The sequence below is a fragment of the Leptinotarsa decemlineata genome, unplaced genomic scaffold (genome assembly GCF_025532065.1).
Source record: "Leptinotarsa decemlineata unplaced genomic scaffold, Ldec_3_MD MMD2_tig00000010_RagTag_RagTag, whole genome shotgun sequence".
NCBI lineage: Eukaryota > Metazoa > Arthropoda > Insecta > Coleoptera > Chrysomelidae > Leptinotarsa > Leptinotarsa decemlineata.
Window position 1 is genome coordinate 12,387,110 of NW_027412538.1, and position 23,918 is coordinate 12,411,027.

General features: G+C 37.4%; 2 protein-coding genes across 2 annotated transcripts in view; both read right to left on the reverse strand.

The window, feature by feature from the left end:
- The window catches only part of LOC111510203 (myrosinase 1), a 408,217-nt gene that overhangs the window by 181,571 nt on the left and 202,728 nt on the right, over window positions 1–23,918 (reverse strand). The window lies entirely within an intron of this gene.
- The window catches only part of LOC111516085 (probable G-protein coupled receptor CG31760), a 155,276-nt gene that overhangs the window by 113,957 nt on the left and 17,401 nt on the right, over window positions 1–23,918 (reverse strand). The window contains exons 2-3 of the mRNA XM_074171468.1: window positions 15,835–15,942; window positions 4,614–4,800 (exon numbers count right to left, since the gene is read on the reverse strand). Coding sequence (XP_074027569.1) covers window positions 4,614–4,800; window positions 15,835–15,924 — 277 coding nt within the window. The 5' untranslated portion in view covers window positions 15,925–15,942. The remainder of the gene's footprint in view (window positions 1–4,613; window positions 4,801–15,834; window positions 15,943–23,918) is intronic.

Sequence of the window (23,918 nt, forward strand, 5' to 3'; positions counted from 1 at the left end):
ATTAAAATATTCATTATCACTACAATTTATACTTCTTTTGCTTCATCGCTGTTGATTCTCTTCCCCATTTATTGCCAGTTTAGTTGATTTCAATCTGCTATTTGTTGCATCTTCAATCTCTCAATCAACGAAATGTAAATAATAAACGACACCTTTATCAATTACCTGCATCTTGTATCATTTCATAATGTATCTATTTTTTTTGCTATCTTCCAGTGACAGGTATATTTATCATTATTGAAAATATCTTTATTTTCGATGGTGATCACATAAGTACGATAAATTTTGATTATGACATTTTTCTTAACAGTTCAGATGATTTTCCAATACGTTTATACTATCCAGACACAAAATAAAAAAAAAATAGGAGAAATGACAATTTCATTGAAATAGTATCAAGAAAACCTAAGCAGCAAGAAAAAAACTGAGTTACGGTTGATCACAATGGAAATAATTGAACAAACATAATTGACATTCTATGGAAATTATACATTATCATGATTCTCTTCTTGAGATAAGCTTTTAATTCGATAATCCTATCGTTCTAATCACTTGATTATTTCTATTCGCGAATGTTGAGTAATTCAATGATGAAAATAGTCACGTAGGCATATTTAAATATATTATAATAGAACGGTGTCGTTGTTGAAATGATAATATCAAATATTTAGTAGGTCTAGTCGAAGTAACTGATATAGTAATCTTAAAGGTGTCGGCGAAGTCAAAGGCCAAAAAAACCAATACAAAGGAATTATGCCGCAACGAATTAGTCCACGTGGACTGAAGAATTGGCGGTTCGTATTGCATAATTTTTACTAACCGAGTTTTATGATTGGCTGAAGAGTCATAAATCATGTTACGGTAACCAACAGAATGTAGCGATGAGTACCGCCGTTGTGTGTGTCATTAAAGGGGACTGCTGGAAGGTAGGTATACTATTCAAGTTACGCAATCTCTCATACAAATTTTATCAGCTGAGGAAATAAATCATACTCATGATCTGAGATGCTTGGGTAGAATCTGTGATTCTTTCATTCATGTGTGTTACCACGAGTAGCAGGGGAAGAGTTGGTCACCTCTGGCAAAGCCTCGCAATACCAGAGGAAGCCTGATTACAATGAGGTTTCGCCCGGTTCCCCAAGGAGATCGTTCGTAATCGCATATCACCCTGCGGCCATTCAGCTGTCGGCACGATTTCTTACACCTTAGCTTGGGTACGCTGCTGCATTGACTTCCCGGACAGTCCCCTGGCCGTTCCCCTAACCGCCACCTGGAGATTGGCCCGATAGGTAGCCCAACCCACAGGCAATTAACATATTAACGAGCTTTTCTTTGTTATTTGCTCTCTATTTCGAAAACGATTCAACGCATAAAAATGTTTGAAGAAGTGTAGAATTCGAAAAATCCTATGAAGAGACGAGTTCTACCACACCAACATTTTTCATATTATCTCCAGGAGTGAATCCTCTGAAAGATGTAGAGAAATTAGGAAGGAAATTGGGATTTATGTTCGATAAAGGTAATTTCCACAGTATATCTCTTGGACAGGGCCAAGAAATTGTAGCGGAAAATGCTGGTGGATGATCTTGCAGAATATCCATTTGGTGCAAAAATGGTTGGCAACTTTAGAAAAGAAGATGGAGCAGTGCGCTGATACTGGCAATGCTAATTACAGGTTATATTAGAGCGCGGAACCATCTGCAGATCCACAAGAATGTGTGAGACCGCAGGGAATTTTGGAATCATCTATAAAAATCACAAATGAACCTCTGCGACAAAATGGCTACGGACCAAAGATCATTCAAAAGGCCATCGACAGACAAAGAAGAACCAACAAAACATCCACTAGATCGACAGAAGACTCTCCACATGACAGACAATCTGTGACACTACCTTATATCAAAGGTGTGACCGACAAAATCGGGAGAATACTAAGACGTAAAAACATTCGGACAACCTACAAACCACACAAAACGATATCCAGTTGGCTGCCCAGACCGAAAGAGAGAATTTCCCTAGAAAACCAAGGAGTATATAGCATCACATGCGAGGACTGTGGACAACAATATATCGGTCAGACCAACAGACGTATATCTGCCAGGACCCAGGAGCACAAAAACTCGATAAGAACAAAACAAACCTCCTCTGCCCTCTTTCAACACCATCTACAAACAGGTCACAAGATTAATTTTGAGTCCACAAAACAGATAGCACAGGTGCAAAACCCAAGAATACGACAAATCAGGGAAGCTATCGAAATCGAAAAGCAAGGCCTCATCAACAAAAGGGATGACTCACTAAACATCCCAAGGATTTGGAAAACAATAATTAAAAACAACCACCAAAGACAACCACAAATTGATATTGAACCATCGCAGGTAGGAGAACCGCCAGAAGCCATTAACAACCCTCAGGTAGAAAAACAGGTAGGAGAACTACCAAAAGCCATCAACAACCCTCAGGTAGAAAAACAGGTAACAAATCCATACAACTTACGCAAGCGAAACCATATAAAAACACCACAAGAAGAACCTGACATCAGTTACACCTCTCGAAGCGAAGCAGTAACTCGTCTTGATAATGCCATCTGAGATGATGGCGAAACGTCGACTATCGAATAGTACACAACGGATGAACACCCGGAAAAACAACACATCATATTCTACCATCCGTGAAAACCTACATTGTAATATATATACACATATACCCCATACATATACACATATATAACTAGAGCACTAAAAAGTCTCAACCATTTTCAAGAGTTCCATATTCTAATCAGTAACAGTAAGTATTATCTAGAACAAAATCCATGCATGTTCAAAATAACAGAGAAAAACAAAAAGATATAAAAAAAAATCATACATTCCAATCCAGTGGGAGAGAGAGAGACAGAGAGACAGGGGTTTCAACCAGTAGGGGATTTTAAGGCTTCTCTAATATGTTTTCGAAATGTCATAATCTTCATATTTTTCAGTTCCTTCGGTATGACATCATATACTTTTGAAATATTATAAGAAAATATACGCTCAAACATAGAAGTTTTATGGACGGGTGGAATTATAGTTCCCTTGGAACGGATGTTCAAATTATGGACATCAGTACGAAATACGATTTTCCTATACAAGTAAGATAGTGCCTTGGTCTGAATAATTTTATGATATAAAATGCAACAGTGTAGTTCTCTACGTAATTTCATACTCAACCATCCAACTTCTTTTAATCTATGGGTGATAGGCAGACCCCTACGAACACCATAAATGAATCGAAGGCAGTAGTTTTGTATCCTCTGTATCCTCTGTGCATTAACTGCAGTGAGACAAGGACCATATACAGTATCGTAATGCGGGAACGTTGAAAGCACGAGAGATTCGCAGAGGCACGATTCCCGTATAGTATTTTGAGCTTCCAGATGCTTTTCCTAATGCATTCTGAGATATGTTTATCGAATCGCAGTGAGTCGTCCATCCAGAGACCTAAATTTTCCACAACATCGCAATATTCGATAGGAATATCATTGATTTTGATGGTAATTTTACTTTCCTGAAAGAAAAGTCTATCGTTTTTTCTACCGAAAACCATTGCTTTACATTTACTAGGGTTCAGCAAAAGACAATGATCTTTGGAAACTGATTCTATTGAGATCCTCATTAATTTTCCGGCAGCCATTTCTAATATCAATGGGGTGAAAGGAATAAATTAACTGGGTATCATCTGCATACATTTGCAAGTGCCCATGGAGTATAAATTGGAAATTCCGGACTGTGTGTTGGATCATTTTTCAAATGTCAACACAGCAGGATCACCCCAGCTGGAAGAAGAACTCATAGAACTAATAACGAACGAGGAAATAAAAATGAAATTAAAAAATGAATAACAAAAATTTTGGCTACAAAAGCCAATCCCGCAATTGTACCTTGGATTGTGGTCCATCGTTCAATTATTTTTGGATTTAGTGCTGTGGCAACGTTGCTAACTAAAAAGAGAAATCGGTTGCAGATTACCGAAGGCGGTGACTTACGGCGGTTTTTGAGTAAATTCGAGTCTGATATCAACAAACTTATTAGAAAATCATCAAATTCATCCTTCACATTATATTAGTTTTAATAAATCAAATTGAAACGTTTGTTTTAATGACATGAATGAAACGTTTCTTTATATTACAAAATGGTGTTTTACATTACCCTCATCAGAAAGTCTTATTTTCACATGAAACACATAATTTAAATATTAAAATAATGACTGCGCTTGTGATTTTTAAAAGTTAGTGAAGTAAAACACTTTTGGGGGCGCTAGAAAATAATTAATTCTCGAAGTGGGCCGTAGACAAAATAAGTTCGAGAACCTCTGCTCTACAATATTAATCATGAATACAAATCTCGTTGTGACCGTTGACCTTAGATTTCAATAGTCGCGTTCACCCTACTATATGTGGGTTTCGAGACAACTTTAGGGATATCAAAATACAAGTCTATACGAAATTATAGCTGGGTACCTCAAATTCTGACTAATATGACTGGACTATGCACTGATACATTGAGTGAATAAACAAAGCTCTTCCTTCTTTCCCTTCCGAAAGAAAAACCCCACAAGAGTAAAATCTAATATCTCACCATTGTGATGAGCTACGCCCAAATCTTGTAACAATGCAGCTGCCAAATCCGCCTTCTGGCGAGTCGATTCGAACCGGAGAGGGTCTAGAGGTACCGTCAGATATTTGAATTGTTCCGTGAGGCAGAGATAGCCCAGACTCGTGATGGCAACTTCGTGTATAGTCTCCAAACTCGATTCTATGTTCCCCTGCGAACAATGAGACATGATGAATAAAGTATGAGATTTTTCTCGGAGAAAGTCAGAATATCGGGCTGGTACGCAGTGATATAAGAATAAAAATAAATGTTTGTTTTCTGCACACTATAAGGTACACTGGTCTTGATATTTCGTTTATAAATAATGATAATGATAATAAATGGTCGAAGTTTAACAGACCGCTATTCTTCCACTCAGCCACGTTTGCAACAAATATAATATAATATAAATTAATTCCAGGACAATAGTGAAATGAAATACAAGTGTTTATATTCAGATCACTGTTGACTGGGCAATTCAATTTTAAGTTTACTCCTGGATAGCGGTAGTGATGAATTTATTAAAGATTTACTGAGTTAATCACAAGGGTGGTCTTAGAAGTACCGGGTCTGACCTAGAGATGGCAATAGTTGCTTGAAAAATACCACTGTATTAGAAAGTATACTATCTATAAAGCATATGTTTTAAGTTTGAAGGCGCTACGCTCTACAAAATTGAGTTTCACACCTCTGACCTAAACTCATGTAAAATTATTAGTCCCTGAGTAGGTTGACGGTCATTCAAATTGTTATTATATGAAGCACAAAATGTCCATTTGATCACTTAGTTAAATTGACCTGAACTCATGTGAAATGATTAGTTTCTGAGTAGGTTGAACGTCATTCAAATTGTTATCATATGAAGCACAAAATGTCCATTTGATCAGTTGGTAAAATTGACCTAAACTCATGTGAAATGATTAGTTTCTGAGTAGGTTGAACGTCATCCAAATTGTTATCATATGAAGCACAAAATGTTCATTTGATCAGTTAGTAAAATTGACCTAAACTCATGTAAAATGATAGTCTCTGAGTAGGTTGAAGGTCATCCAAATTGTTATTATATGAAGCACAAAATGTCCATTTGATCAGTCAGTAAAATTGACCTAAACTCATGTAAAATGATTAGTCTCTGAGTAGGTAGAAGGTCATTTAAGTTGTTATTATATGAAGCACAAAATGTCCATTTGATCAGTTAGTAAAATTGACCCAAACTCATGTGAAATGATTAGTTTCTGAGTAGGTTGAACGTCATTCAAATTGTTATTATATGAAGCACAAAATGTCTATTTGATCAGTCAGTAAAATTGACCTAAACTCATGTAAAATGATTAGTCTCTGAGTAGGTTGAAGGTCATCCAAATTGTTATTATATGAAGCACAAAATGTCCATTTGATCAGTCAGTAAAATTGACCTAAACTCATGTAAAATGATTAGTCTCTGAGTAGGTTGAAGGTCATCCAAATTGTTATTATATGAAGCACAAAATGTCCATTTGATCAGTTAGTATAATTGACCTAAACTCATGTGAAATGATTAGTCTCTGAGTAGGTTGAAGGTCATTCAACTTGTTATTATATGAAGCACAAAATGTCCATTTGATCAGTTAGTATAATTGACCTAAACTCATGTAAAATGATTAATCTCTGAGAAGGTTGAAGGTCATTCAAATTGTTGATATATGAAGCACAAACTGTCTATTTGAATAGTTAGTGAAATTTTCTTTTATAGTGTTCAAAAATTTCAATTAGTTTTCACCTCAACTCAGGTCATTACGTAGGAACGGGGTTATTTTTAATATTTTAGATAATTCCAACATTCAAATCATTTTTATTTCAATGAATTTCATTAGTTCGGACTTCCATTATCTGATATTATATGAATTGAATTGAAATCCCTGAAAGAACTGAAAAAGAAGAAATTGAAACATGAATAGCTGAAAATAACAATTATATTGAGCTGAAAAACCTGAAATTGAATAAAATACAAGTAAAAATTGAACAATTGAACAAAAATTAAAAAATAAAAAGTTAAGAGATCCCAAGCCAAGTTAGTTCACGATGTTTCGATTGTTAGTATCCACAATCATCTTCAGGTGATGACTGACTTTAGTATCCACAATCATCTTCGGGTGATGACTGGCTTTATTTTATTTTGCCTTTCTTAGATTCCGTATCTGTTGACACCGTTTTAGACAATGAAAATCTGAATTTGTAACAACCAACTGATATTCAGTTTTACATTCTTAGAACATTTACCATGATTTTTTGTTAAACAGTAACATGAAAACTAGAAAACTCATCGTTAGTTTGAAGGTGGATGACAATGTTTCATGATGAATTTCATTATTTCTGACTTCTATTGCCTGATTTTATATAAAATTATTTGAAATCCCTGAAAGAAATGATATAAAAGAAGAATTAAAAAAGAATAGCTGAAAATAACAATTATAATAAACAAAAAAAAACCTTAGTGATATAACAATGAAATACCCTAGGTATTTATTCGCGTTTTTGAAATAACTGACTGATGTAAAGAACCCAAATAAACATTGAACAGAAACATAAGCATAAACTGCGCGGAAAATGGTGCTGATGGAAACCCAAACTGAGTAATCTGAATAAAGATCATATTAAATTCAGATTAAACGTACCCCGTATGTACAACAGAACAACAGATTGAATATATGAGTCCCGTAAACGTCCAAACTCAAAGGGTGCTTAACATTTTGCAGCGATAAACTCCAAATCTATTACGAATTACACCAATAAAAATGATAATGGAGAGGCAGTAAAGCAAGTGAATAAAATTCCAGTTGCCTGTAATTCATAGTCATTAACAACCCTATATTATCAGGTTTTTTAGGCGAACTCGATTATTGATGCTATAAAAAGTTGATTGAAAAATTCAGCATCGGGTTTCTCTAATATACACATAAATTCTGCTATATGAGCACCCGCTCCACCGCCAAACATGATATAAAATCAATATACCTCGTTTCCATCGGTATAGGCGTTTGAATATATTTTCTGCTGTACTGAATTCAAAAAGCTGGGCTACGATGAAATATATTAATATCGACGAAAACTTTGCTTTTGTTGTTATAAGAGGCCCCCAAGATAAACAGGGACTCAAAATAGAGTCAGTCAAAGTGAAATGTGAGCTTCCTATAGTCTGTCCAGAAGTGAGAGAAACTACAGCAGTCTATCTATATACAGGGTGTTATTTAAGTATGTACCATAAATTCAACAGACGATTCTTTAGGTAATTTTAAGACGAAATGTTCATATAAACATGGGTCCGCAAATCCTTCGTTCTCAAGATACAGGGTGTTATTCGTAAATATCTTAAATATCCATTACCTGATTTTGTTGTAATTTGCCAAATATATTTATAACATTGAGGAGCTAATTTAGCCCGAACGTTATTCAATTTATTAAGTCCAGTGGCATCTCGAGCGGGATTTGAACGAATATTTTTGACTTAAAAATGTACGCCACTGACTTTTGTGCAATTTTCATTATTTCATTGGATTGAGCAATTAGAAATACAACTTTTTTGTCCCCTTAGTTTTTTTCGTATCTTGCTCAGTTTTTAAGAAAAAAAAGTCAAGGAATAATATGGAGAATTAAATGTTTCTTTTGGAAATTATTATTTTTATAATTTTTCATTACTAATTATGTGACAATAACATCTAGACTAACGAGTTGCACTAAATTAAGTGTTGGAAATGGCTTTCTTCGGCTTCAATATAACCGTCTAGCCGCCGCATCATTGAATTTCGCACTCTTCTGAAAATACCTGGCGTATTTTTTATTATGTCACATGAATTAATGATTTCATTCCGTAAATCCTCTTCACTTTGGATAGCAGTTTTGTATACCAACGCTTCAAGGTGTCCCCAGAGAAAATAATCTAAGGGATTCATTTCGGGCGAGCGAGGTGGCCATGGGTGTGGGCCTGCTCTCCCTATCCTGCGATTATGGTAATTTTCATCCAAAAATGGCCGTGCCACTACAGTAGTGTGTGGTGGAGCACCCTCGTGCATGTACCACATACGGAATCTTTCCATGACTGGAATTTCTTCTAAAAGTCCAGGTAAAACAAATTCTGAAAACCTTCGGTATTCTTCTCCATTCCAACCCAAATATTAAAAGAAAACTGTTTTTGAACTGTTTCTATCAAGGCGTGTGGATTGTTTTCGGCCCGAATGTGATTGATGTGGAAGTTAATAATTGAATTGTGAGAAAAACAAGCTTCATCTATAAACAATATTCGATTTGGGAAACCTGGATTTCTCCTTACTTAAAGAATCGTCTGTTGAATTTATGGTACATACTTAATTAACACCCTGTATATTAGTGCCAAAGGCGTACTGCATTAAAATTATTTAATCAATTAGAATTAAATAACTCTCCGTTACTGAATATTTTTTCAAATGTGGAAAATGGAACATAAGCACAGGTAATTAAATTCATTACAAACTTAGGTAAAAAATCAGGTACTTCAAATTGTAGAATAAGGTATATATACACACATCGGAAAAGTCTAGGGATATTTTTAAAAATGGCAATAATTTTTTTTAGATCGCTTTAGGGAAAAAAAGTTGACGGGTGATTATTAAACGAATGTAACTTACAACAAAATTTATTAAATGGTCAAAAATACTGAGTGCGCATATAAGCAAAACTAAAAAATAATATGGCCCTTCTTTGGCACCCCGAAAAAAATCATAATACAAAAAAAATTGGAATCAGTACAAAGTATGGCCTCCACGCTGGTTTATTACGGCCCTACATCTATCGTGCATCGACAAAATGAGATTGTCAATGTCTTGTTGAGGTACATTTGCCCATTCAGCGATTAAAAGCTCTCTCAATTGAAACGTTGTGTGAATGTTCCCCATATGCGGAGTAATTTTTCGTTGAAGCATGTCCCACACATGCTCGATGGGATTCAGGTCCGGTGATTGTGCTGGCCATGGCAATACATCAACTCCTTCATTGGTGAGCCAGTCAGTCACTAGACGCGCGACATGTGGACGAACATTATCGTGCATTAGGTGGAAGTTTTCACCAACAGCACCAGCAAACGGACGGACGATAGGTAGAAGAATGGTGTCGAGGTACTGTCGAGCTGTGAGGGAGCGATTTGGAAAAACGAGATCGGTTCTGCCGCCGATCATGATTCCGCCCCATAGCATTACTGTACCACCTCTGTATGTGTGGACTTCCTGGATGTGTCTCAAACGTTCATTATTTCCAGGTCGTCTCCACAGTCTTACTCGACGAGAATCTGGATGAAATCCAAATCTGGATTCGTCTGTAAACAAAACTGTGGCCCAATTATTTGCATCCCAGTTTTGATGTTCTTGACACCACTCTAATCTTCTACCGCGATTGCCTCTCGACAAAGGTGGACATCTAAGTGGCCTTCTGTTGTGGAGATCTGCTTCATGCAGTCGATTTCTGACAGTATCACGACCAATGGTTACCTGGTGCGTCTGCTGCAACACGTTAACCAACTCAGGTGCTGTGATTGTCGGTTGTCTTCTTGCGGTTAAGACCAAAAATCGGTCTTGAACTGCAGTTGTAGCGCGTCCTCGCCCTGGATGTTGTTCGGCTGGACTGCCAGTTTCACGGAAACGCCACCACAATCGACTGATAACACTTTGGGAGACCCCCAAACGAAGAGCTACATCATTTTGTCGCATGCTACCTTGAAGAAGCCCTACAGCTCTATTCATCTTAGCCAATGGTAAGTGATGGCGTTCCATGTTAAAGCACAATATTTCCAGTTTAATTGCTGAGCAAGAACTGCATAGCATGTACAAACTCGACACTTTCAGATTATTCATTTTAGCCGAAAACCTACAGTTTGTAAAAAACTTTATAAAAGATTGGTTACCGTTTTTGCAGGCTTTGTTCAACCCATAGAAATCTACAGGGTGGTCGAGTGTACCAATTTAATCGAAATTAAACGATTTCATGCATTTATTTTTATGATATTTAGTATGTTATAAAAATATCCCTAGACTTTTCCGATGTGTGTAGCATTTAATGTGTAGAATTAGTTATTAAGACACGCCCGAGGAAGCCATTCTATGGCGAAACACGTGTTGCGTTTTTTAAAACTATCTAGTGAAAATCACACAATAAAGTGTTTTTAGAATACGTTATTTAAAAAAATATATTTTTAACTTTTCAGTTCGATGTTCTTCAAAAGCGTGTTTTTTAGTTTTTTAAATTATATATTTTTTTCAGTTTTTAGTTTCGTATGCTATAAAAGCGTATTTTTTAATCTCTTTAAACTATATTTATTTTATCTAAACTTTGGGATTGTTTAGAAAAATGACTATTGATATTTTCCGATTCCGGAAAGGGAGCCTGAAAATCAGCTACCAAGCCCAAGGACGGCAGCAGGCGCACAAAGGAGGGTTAAAACAAGGGCAGCAGGCGCGCGTGTTGATAAAAAAAATACTTTTTTCAAATAAAGAAATACATGTAAAGTGAGTTCGAATTATATCAAAGAGGTTACGTACAGCGAAGAGAGCAAGCAATAATGTCGATAATTCTGTCAAATACAGATCCCCAGCGTTCAAACGGGAATAAAATGAAAAGGAGGGTTACAAACAAACATACATACATACATACAGGTGAAGATAATAAAAGCGTGATAATGATAATAAAAGCGTGTGAATTAATAACAGTCGTACGACGACAGACATCCTCCTGCAGACAGACATACAGATACATGACACAATTCCACAGTTTTTTCTAAAAATTTTGAACAAAACAGTAAATCTTCGTACAAGCAAATCCTTAGAAGTCTTCAAAGTACCTCTAGAAACAGAAAGAAATGACATCATTGAATTTTTCTGGAGCATTGTGTAAATATTCAACATGCTGTTCACAAACTGTCCTAAAGCTTTGAAAATTCCCGAAAGGGTGAAATTCACCCAAAACTCGTTTATTTCCCATTCAGCTACGGTGAAGAGCATTTCATTCATGTGAATCCTACATTCATAGACTACCTACTATGTAGTCTGAATGATTTCAACTGGTGAATTCCCAAAAGGATCTCACTCGAAATGTTCTCGAACTTTTCTCAGAGACTGAGCAGAACTGGCTCCATCTCAAATGATTTGCAAGAACGCTCTTCTCTGTTAATAGAACTCCTGCAAATACTGTCTGTCGCAATTTCCTGCAAATCCACTCCTGCTGAAGTTGTTACGAGAATAACGAATTGCCAATACGTTCAATGCCTATTTGTAAACGATTTGAAATGCCAATATCTTAGGAAGGATTTTCCCCGAGACGAGATAATGCAGGAAAACAGCAATTCCTCATGTTCAAGCACCGACACTTACAAGACAGTTTTTGAAATATTACATTGTTTTAGAAGGATACTGATAGGTGATATTAATGTTGTAACGTAACAACAGGCTGGCGTGCCTCGATTTTGAACAGACTTGTTGATCGATTGAGTCGTCAGCTTATCCAGTGAAGACGTTTTCTTTCTCTAGCAACATAGAGAACTACCGCCCAATTGCTTTCCTGAGCATATTTTCCAAAATCATTGAAAAAATCATTTGCAAAAGAATTACAGATTTCTTCACAAAGCATAAAATACTTACTGATTGCCAGCATGGTTTCCGCCCTGGCCTATCTACCGAAACAGCCATAACAGAACTTGTCCAACACATTAATGATCTGATGGACAAAAATGAGTATGTAGTTGTCATATCGTTTGACCTAACGCGGGCATTCGACACGGTTAATCGTAATTTCGTCTCCAAAAAAATCAACAACCTAGGTCTACGTGGCCCAGTGAACGACTGGATGACGTTCTTTCTTGAAGATCGGAAGATCATCGTGAGAATCGGTAAAACCAAATCGAAGGAATACGATTTAGATCTTGGAATACCGCAAGGAAGTGTCATGGGTCCCTTGTTCTTCCTTACCTATGTCAATGACTTGCCTCATAACATAAAGGACGGTAAAGTTTTCATGTATGCTGATGACACCTCTATTGTGGTGTCTGACACTGATCGCCAAAGACTACAGCAAAAAACTGACACAATAGGCTCTCCAGGCTTCTCTTTGCTTTCGTCTGCAGACTTTTTTGAACTCTCTGAGGTTGGCTTGATATATACCCCAGTCCTTTTTGAGTCTTGTACGTTTTGCCTTGTTAAATGTCGTTCTTGCTGTCTTCCTGAGGTGTTCCAATTCAGGGCACCACCATGTGTTGGTTGTGCCATCTGTTTGAACCATCCTCATAGGACAGGATTCCTTGTAGGCAGTATCTATTTTGTTGTGGATAGATACCGTGTACCTTTCCAGTTCTTCATTGTTGCCAGGAGTCAGGACCTCTGTTTCCCGCAGAGCTCCTCTTAAGAGTCGATTGTAGAGAGCTACATTCGTCCTCTTCGGGCCACGGGATTTTACAGTGCTCCTGAGATCCTGGTTTACCGAATAGGTCAGCCAGCGGTGGTCTGCCATTGAGATATGGTCCGAGACTTGCCAGTCTTGGATTTTGTTTGATATTTTAGCTGTAGTAAGCGTGATATATATTAATGTTTGGCTGCGGGCGTTGATAAATGTCGGCTCTGTGCCTCTATTCAAGATTGTTCTATCTTTCTTAATCATATGTTCATATAGGGACTTACCTCGAGCGTTGATATCCTTGCTGCCGCAGCTTAAGTGGTGAGAGTTTGAGTTGCAACCCAATATGAGCTCCACTCTCTGGTTGACACAGTGATCCACTAGTACCTCCATTTCTCTTCCATAAATACTTTCACGAGAAGTGTTGAAGTGACTCGACATATTTTATCCCACCAAGAGCGGTACATATCAGAAATACGCGACGGACTGTGGCTGTTCATCGTTTTGAATTTCAACTCAGTACACCTCGAACTTTACTGTTTAAGAACTCTTTCATCTGGAAAACTGCGTTTATATGGAATAAACTTCCTAAAAATGTTTTTCCCGATGAACTTAATCTCCAGCGATTCAAATCCAATGTGAATCGCTACTTTCGCACAGGCACTGCTATTAGAGCGTCTTGAGGAGTTTCCTGTAGTTCTTGTGTTTTTTCCTTGAAAAAAATCGCACATCGTACTAATATTTATTGCATATGACTTTGCGAAGGAAAGGACCGTCTAGGTTCAATATTCCTCAACTGCCATTATTAACGACTGTTTGAACAAATACATTACAACCCCTTTCTTGTTGAGATTCTGTCATTCAGAAGGAGAACAAAACAAAGTGGGGCGCTCATCACAAAACGTATCTCAAGGCATTGTCACCCTTGACGTTATTGTCATTTGTCATGCTTGCTCCGCTCCGGAACACTGAAATGGGATAATCTTTATGGTTGCGGAATACGTAATAGAAATGTCTGTTGCTGTTTCTCTGAGAATTCGTTGCGGCAACAACGGAACTGAAAAGCTATGGGATTGTACGTGAATGAGATACAAAGAGGTTCAGTTTCGCTTGAAAGAAACCCATTTCAACCATATTAAATGTTATCACAACAGAGACAAAAAGTTAGAATGGATATACGAGGGTGGGCTGAAGAGTTTCCGACCTAACAAAGATACAAAGATACTGTCCAAATAGAATAGAATGGAATGGAATGGAAAGGAAAGGAATGGAATGGAATGGAATGGAATGGAATGGAATGGAATGGAATGGAATGGAATGGAATGGAATGGAATGGAATGGAATGGAATGGAATGGAATGGAATGGAATGGAATGGAATGGAATGGAAAGGAATGGAATGGAATGGAATGGAATGGAATGGAATGGAATGGAATGGAATGGAATGGAATGGAATGGAATGGAATGGAATGGAATGGAATAGAATAGAATAGAATATGCTGAATATATGTATATATGCTGAATATATGTAGTTCACAGTTCCTCGCCATTGTGTTAACTGTTTCGAGACATTTTTGAAGAGGAGACAAATTGTTTGAGATACGAAATAGATTGTCTCTTCTTCTCAGTCTTACGTCAGGTACAATGAAATCAATATTATAGAGAATTTCAGGTACTTTCAGTTTTCTAAGAATGTTAAAAACAAAAATTACTTTCGAGGACTCATGGCGGTCTTTCAATGGTTGCATGTTAAATTCTTGTAATTGGCTAGAATATGATATAAATAAAGGCCAAACATTGTGTTTTCTGAAGAAGAGTGTTCTTAATAATCGTTTCTGGACTTTTGATTCTGAAAATCAGGCGTATTATTCTCTTTTGTGATATCAGCAATATTTGAGATGATACTGCATCACCCCAGACAACTATATTATAAGAAATATGGGGATATATGAGGGCATAGTAAATATTGAAGATGTTCTTCATCTCCAGAATGGCATAATTCCCACTATTTACTTTCTTGCTGATATGATCGATACCATTTCTGAAGGATTGATTGAAATCAAAGAACGTGCCTAAAAACTTGGTAAATTCTGATGTAATCAATGTCGCAATTACGTATACTTATTTCCGGGACCATACTACCGTTTTTTATAGAGTATTGCATGAAAATGGTTTTGTTGTGGTTAATTATTAATCGAGATACATCAGTTACTGAGTTTGTTATGAAGTTCGTTAACGTTCTCATCAAATTCACAATCATTTTCACTGTGAAATGCAATAGATACATCATCGGCATGTGATACTAAGCAATGGGCATTCATATACTCTGGCAAATCATCGATGAACATAAGGACAATCAATGGACCCAGTATAGATCCTTGTGGTACTCCTAGATTGATGTTATGCAGTTCAGATCGTGCTCGATTTTTCTGTGCCTCAAAAATGACCTGAACCACTTCAGTATATTTCCACGAATTCCTAGTGAGTACAGTTTGGTTTTAAGTACGATCTAGGTCTAGGCAATCAAAAGCTTTCGTGAGATCGTGGAATTTTGACATGACAACCGCTAAGTACAACAATGAAGAAAATCTATTCGAGTATATCCAATCAACTGTAACTCAAATCTTTTGCATACTTTTCTAGTTAAGAACTGTTTCAATCTATTATTCAAAGTGTATGGAGGATGGAACAAGTAAATGAACAGTGTATCAGAAAAACTGTCGTATTTAGGTGACTTTCCTGAGAATAGGAAACAATTTTTGAAATAAAAAGAGTGATTAGTGGTGATGACTTGCGTGTTTATGAATAACGGAAGCAAATTACCTTTTTCACGTACACGTTTTCTTCTGTACGAACGGTACCGATCAAGACGGCCATGATTAGTGATGTCCTCCAGAAAGAACTCTTCCCCATCACGCATCCTCATTGGTACTGAAACAAAATAAACTACTTTTCAAACAGTCATATCTAGATATCAACAATAATAGTGATTACTGTGTAGGTACTGTGTAGGTACGATCTACGTGCGTACACAGTACGACCAACGTACCCACACAGCAGGTTCTGGTAAATGCCTGCTGGAAACCAACAACTTTCCCGACTAATACCACGCTGGAGATGAGATGAGATGAGATGAGATGAGATGAGATGAGATGAGATGAGATGAGATGAGATGAGATGAGATGAGATGAGATGAGATGAGATGAGATGAGATGAGATGAGATGAGATGAGATGAGATGAGATGAGATGAGATGAGATTATTTAAATTTTCATGAATTTTATTGTATCATTTCGGCCGAAACAGTCTCGATCGAGAAATTCCTACGAAATTCATGCCGATAAGGAGCGCTTAATGAAATACCCTATATTTATTGAGATATGGAGCTATAAAAACACAAGTCATCAAAATGGACAAAACTTCTGAAACAACCAAATAGCTCGACTCACGTTCGCGCATAAAACAAAAAATCATCAACTCCGAGCCTCAACCGACGTGATAATACTCATTCCTCGGAAAATAAAACAGATATAATGCTATCGAATCCCGAAACAAGCTCATTCCCCTCACACCCACTTTAGTTTCAGGGCAGGTGAACTGAAATAACAGGGAATCATGGTATTGGGCTCATCCACGTGTGAAGCTTAAATTGGCTGACATGCTACAGCTCTGCGAGCAAAGCTTTACAGGAGGTTCGCAATGATGCGTAACGGATATCGATGTTTGTTGACAGTTTTGTGGTTTTGCACGAGCGACACATTTTGTTGCCACATCCAATGAACGCGAATTTGAGTGAATGGTTTCATTCGGTTTGTTCCGTATAATCTTCATTCATACATTTCAGATAACCTCATGTAGGAAATTCATAGGCCTTTTACATGTTAATGGCATTGATGGAGTTTCAAATTCAGGGCATTTTGTTACCTACAGGGTAGGGTGGGGTGAAATTAATACAACCAACCTTCAATTTAATAATGAAGATATAAATAACACCATTCAAATCTCCCAATTCTCAAGCACGACAATTGATTTTATTTGTATCTGCTGATTTTATATGCTATTCGTTATATTCCATTGTACTCATACTTAGTCATAGCTGTAAACTAAATTATATTTGTCTTGGAATTGGGAATACTCCTGTTTTTTTCTTAATATAAAGGAAGAACTCATTACTTGCTCAGTCGTACCCTCTGGACCAAAAACGATTCTTCTCAATGGAAAGACTTAACAAATTGTCTCTGTTATGGATTTCTGGCCACACTGGCCTGGAAAGCTGCTGATTCCCTTGCAAAGGATGGTGCTGCAAGTAGCTTCATTGACCAGAACCTGCTGTCAGAAGCTGCTGTCCAGAACAGTGTCTTCTGACAGCAGAGCATATACTTTGTACCTGTACATGAAACAGCATTATGCAAGGTCCAGATGAAATCAAATAATAATTTGTATAGTGATCGATTCGGCAGAAACTTCGATGAATATTATTCAGCCTGCTTGAATTTTGACCAAGAATATTTAATGAAGCAGAAAAGTCCTCTCATTGGCCTGAAGTTATTATTTCCCCCCTAATCCTACAATGGATTAACAACCGTTGGTCATTTAACTACAAATTTCCACGCGGGACTGCACATTGTCGCATGATTACCGCATGATTACAGCGTGATTACCATTCAACACCATCCTTAGGCTATTATTTCACCCCTAATTTCTGAATGGAAAAACAACTGTCGATCATTCAAGTACAAATCGCCTAGTGAGGCTGCTATTACATGATTGCGGTATGATTGCTGCATGACTACGGCATGATAATAGCGTGAATACCATTCAACATCATCCTTAGGCTTTTATTCCACCCCCAATCTCACAATGGGTAAACAACCTCGATCATTCAAGTACAAATCGCCTCATGGGGCTGCCATTACATGATTGCGGTATGATTGCTGCATGATTACTGCATGATCACAGCGTGATTACCATTCAAGAGTGTCCTCAGGCTATTATTCCACCCCTAATCTCACAATGGATAAACAACCGTCGATCATTCAAGTACAAATCGCCTCGTGGAGCTAACATCACATGATTTCTTCATGATTGCCGCATATTTACAACGTGATTACCAGTTAACACCACCCTCAGGCTTTTATTCCACCCCTAATCTCACAAAGGATGAACAACCTTGATCATTCAAGTACAAATCGCTTCCTGGGGCTACCATGACATGATTGCTGCATGATTACCGCATATTTACAGCGTGACCACTATTCAACATCATCCTCAGGCTATTATTCCACTCCTAATCTCACAATGAATAAACAGTTTCGATCATTCAGATACAAATTGCCTCGTGGGGTTGCCATCACAAAATTTTGTCATGATTTCCGCATGATTACCGCATATTTACAGCGTGACCACTATTCAACATCATCCTCAGGCTATTATTCCACTCCTAATCTCACAATGAATAAACAGTTTCGATCATTCAGATACAAATTGCCTCGTGGGGTTGCCATCACAAAATTTTGTCATGATTTCCGCATGATTACCGCATATTTACAGCGTGACCACTATTCAACACCATCCTCAGGCTATTATTCCACTCCCAATCTCACAATGAATAAACAGTTTCGATCATTCAGATACAAATTGCCTCGTGGGGTTGCCATCGCAAAATTTTGTGATGATTTTCGCATGATTACCGCATATTTACAGCGTGACCACTATTCAACACCATCCTCAGGCTATTATTTCACCCCCATCTCACAATGGATAAACAACCGTCGATGATTCAAGTACAAATCGCCTCGTGTGGCTACTATCACATGATTTCGTCATGACTGCCGCATATTTATAGCATGATTACCATTGAACACCATCCTTAGGCTTTTATTTCACCCCTAATCTCACAAAAGTTAATGAATCTTGATTATTCAAGTACGAATCACCTCATGAGGCTACCATCACATGATTCCGTCATGACTGCCGCATATTTATAGCGTGATTACAATTGAACACCATCCTCAGGCTATTATTCCACCCCCAATCTCACAATGAATAAACAACCTCGATCATTCAAGTACAAATCGCCTCATCACATGATTTCGTCATGATTGCCGCATATTTACAGCGTGATTACCATTTAACACCATCCTTCGGCTTTTATTTCACCCCTGATCCCATGGAGGATAAACAACTGTCGATGATTCAAGTATAAATCGCCTCGTGGGGCTATCATCACATGATTTCGTCATGATTGCCGCATATTTACAGCGTGATTACCATTTAACACCATTCTTAGGCTTTTATTTCACCCCTAATCTCATAAAGGATAAACAACCGTCGATAACTCAAGTACAAATCGCTTTGTGGGGTTACCATCATATGATTTCGTCATGATTGCCGCATATTTACAGCGTGATTACCATTTAACACCAGCCTTAGGCTTTTAATTCACCCCTAATCTCATAAAGGATAAACAACCGTCGATAACTCAAGTACAAATCGCTTTGTGGGGTTACCATCATATGATTTCGTCATGATTGCCGCATATTTACAGCGTGAATACCATTTAACACCAGCCTTAGGCTTTTAATTCACCCCTCTGAGGGGTGAGGCCTCGTGAGGCTAACATCACATGATTTCGTCATGATTGCCGCATATTTACAGCGTGATTACCATTTAACACCATTCTTAGGCTTTTATTTCACCCCTAATCTAATAAAGGATAAACAACCGTCGATAACTCAAGTACAAATCGCTTTGTGGGGTTACCATCATATGATTTCGTCATGATTGCCGCATATTTACAGCGTGATTACCATTTAACACCATTCTTAGGCTTTTATTTCACCCCTAATCTCATAAAGGATAAACAACCGTCGATAACTCAAGTACAAATCGCTTTGTGGGGTTACCATCACATGATTTCGTCATGATTGCCGCATATTTACAGCGTGATTACCATTTAACACCATCCTTAGGCTTTTATTTCACCCCCGATCCCATGTAGGATAAACAACTGTCGATGATTCAAGTATAAATCGCCTCGTGGGGCTATCATCACATGATTTTGTCATGATTTCCGCATATTTACAGAGTGATTACCATTTAACACCATTCTTAGGCTTTTATTTCACCCCTAATCTCATAAAGGATAAACAACCGTAAATAACTCAAGTACAAATCGCTTTGTGGGGTTACCATCATATGATTTCGTCATGATTGCCGCATATTTACAGCGTGATTACCATTTAACACCATTCTTAGGCTTTTATTTCACCCCTAATCTCATAAAGGATAAACAACCGTCGATAACTCAAGTACAAATCGCTTTGTGGGGTTACCATCATATGATTTCGTCATGATTGCCGCATATTTACAGCGTGATTACCATTTAACACCAGCCTTAGGCTTTTCATTCACCCCTAATCTCATGAAGGATAAATAATCTTGATCATCCAAGTGCAAATCGCCTCGTGAAGCTGCCATCACATGATTTTGTCATGATTTCCGCATATTTACAGCGTGATTACCATTTAACACCATCCTTAGGCTTTCATTCTACCCCTAATCTCATGGAGGATAAACAACTGTCGATGATTCAAGTATAAATCGCCTCGTGAGGCTATCATCACATGATTTCGTCATGATTGCCGCATATTTACAGCGTGATTACCATTTAACACCATCCTTAGGCTTTTATTTCACCCCCGATCCCATGTAGGATAAACAACTGTTGATGATTCAAGTATAAATCGCCTCGTGGGGCTAACATTACATGATTTCGTCATGATTGCCGCATATTTACAGCGTGATTACCATTTAACACCATCCTTAGGCTTTTATTTCACCCCCGATCCCATGTGGGATAAACAACTGTCGATGATTCAAGTATAAATTGCCTCGTGGGGCTATCATCACATGATTTTGTCATGATTGCCGCATATTTACAGCGTGATTACCATTTAACACCATTCTTAGGCTTTTATTTCACCCCTAATCTCATAAAGGATAAACAACCGTCGATAACTCAAGTACAAATCGCTTTGTGGGGTTACCATCATATGATTTCGTCATGATTGCCGCATATTTACAGCGTGATTACAATTTAACACCAGCCTTAGGCTTTTAATTCACCCCTAATCTCATGAAGGATAGATAATCTTGATCATCCAAGTACAAATCGCCTCGTGAAGCTGCCATCACATGATTTTGTCATGATTTCCGCATATTTACAGCGTGATTACCATTTAACACCATCCTTAGGCTTTATTTTACCCCCAATCTCACAAAGGATAAACAACTGTCGATGATTCAAGTACAAATCGCCTCGTGGGGCTACCATCACTTGATTTCGTCATGATTGCCGCATATTTACAGCGTGATAATCATTTAACATCATCCTTAGGCTTTTATTTTACCCGTAATCTTATAAAGGATAAACAACCTTCGATGATCCAAGTACAAATCGCCTCGTGGGGCTACCATCACTTGATTTCGTCATGATTGCCGCATATTTACAGCGTGATAACCATTTGACACACACCATCCTTAGGCTTTTATTTTACCCCTAATTTCACAAAGGATAAACATCAGTCGATGACTGACGTAAAAATCGCCTCGTGGGGCTGCCATTACATGATTTCCGTATGATTTCCGCATGCTTACCGCATATTAACAGCGTGACTACTATTCAACTCCATCCTCAGGCTATTATTCCACCCCCAATCTCACAATGGATAAACAACCGTCGATCATTCAAGTGAAAATCGCCTTGTGGGGCATATGATTGCGGCATGATTGCCGCATGAACACTATTCAACACCATCCTAAGGCTATTATTTCACCCCCTATATCCTACAATGGATAAACAACGGTTGATCATTCAAGTACAGATTGCCTCGTGGGGCTACCATTACATTCATCGAGCTTCATCTGATTCTGATTGACCTCGAAAATGGAAGTTATTAAGCTTCCACTTCAGCGAAGGGACGAAGCCCTTACCGAGATTTCTTCCATTATCGCATGCCATACATGTTCCTCTGGCATTCAGGATTTCGAAGGGGTGCTGTTGAAAGCAATCCGGCTCATTTAAAAGAGATCAACGCAATCTGAATGGAAATTTCCTGCATCAGGATCGAAATCTCTGGATTTATACGACACAGCTATTTGATATTTTCATTTCACGTGCGAGGTGGAGAGGGTTGTTGGAAAATAGCGGGTGATAGATGAGGTTGTATCAATAGTACAATGTTTGATAGCTGGAATTGGAACCTCTGTCGTAAAATGACAGATACTTGAAGTACTTAATAATAAGAACACTGATGAATGGTCTTCATTTTTAATTGAATGAAACTGGCCGATACTTGGAGAAAATACATATCAAAACTACTTAATACAGTTTATTGTGTGGTTTTGACTATGAAGGGTTTCTAGGTTTCAACATCATATAACAAAAGTATATGTGAGTAAATTATTGGGAAAAAAAACATGATGAAGTGAAATGAATTGGACAATTCAATAAGGTTGAATTTAATTCAGTTCACTCCAATTTAATTTAATTTAATTTTATCTTTTCACTTTCATTTAATTCAACTCATTTAAATTTGATTTATTTAATTTAATTTATTTTAATTCAATTTAATTTAATTCATTTTAATTTAATTCAATACAGTTCAATTCAATTTGAGTTGATCTGATTTATTATAATTCAATTTATTTTAATTTAGCTTATTTTGATTTAATTTATGTTAATTTCATTTTATTTGATTCAATTCATGCAGATACATTGTTGACTGAAGAGGATGGCTTCCGTTTTGATTTTAACAATAACAACAATTACAATTTCAATTCGTCAGGATACGAGTTGAACTCGGTTATAGCGCTATAAGAGAAATAACGTTCTAAAGGAGAGAGTGACGCGGGAGGGGAAACATACTGATGTTACGAAGGTTTCTGAAGTGATACTAGTGACGTTGAGTAAATTTGAAGTACAGGTAATCTGAACATTGGTTTCCTTATAATTTATGAATTATAGTCCCTTCTGGGTCGTATGGCCCTCCCTTTGAAGTCAGTTTTAGGTGATTGAGTTTCACAGGAAAACTATCAGGTTCATGGATACGTCTTGTTCCTAACCAACGTTTTAATTACCCCTCTCTTTTGTTGTGGCTGGTGGTTAGAGTTTTGTTCAGGTATCTGTGTGTGTGTGTGGGTATTGGTTTCCTGTTTATTCTTTGGCTCAATGTACCATTTTCATGTTTGCTCACAAAAACACCCAGAAAGGCAAGAATCCCTTGGGTTTCTCGTTCCACCACTTGTCATGCTTATTACTCATGAACTGGTAATTTGATTTTGTCAAAAAAGAATTATTGGATAAGGAATTGATAAACCCATCAATCAAGTTATCATAAGACCCCCTTTCTATTTGAATCACTCATAATCTTATCAAAAATGATACTTCTCCACATATATTTGGTCCAACCTTGATACTTTGTTCCTTTCAAAAGTCAAGAGGGGAGACTATTTATGTCCTCACTGTATAAGTTAAATGTTTTTCTAGCGACTTCGCCAAATTTTACTGAGCTCCTTCGGCATACTTTGAACTATACGTCTAAAAGAAAGGCAATTCGTTGTGAACTTCCTTCACCATTGTGAAAGTGATGAAGGACTTACGTTGTTGATGTGCTTCAGGAAAATGTCTAGTTCTACATTCCCATGGTTTCATTTTATGAAGGTGTTGTCTACGTATCTCAACCAGACTCGGGGCTTCTTGTGGGCTTCTTCAATGGCCAGAGTTTCAAACCACTCCATATATATATATGTTAATTATAATCGGTGAAAGTGGCGCTCCCTTATCTTGCGTAAAATATTCGTCCTTCAGTTGAAAGTAGCAGTTTCGTACACAACATCCTAGTAATT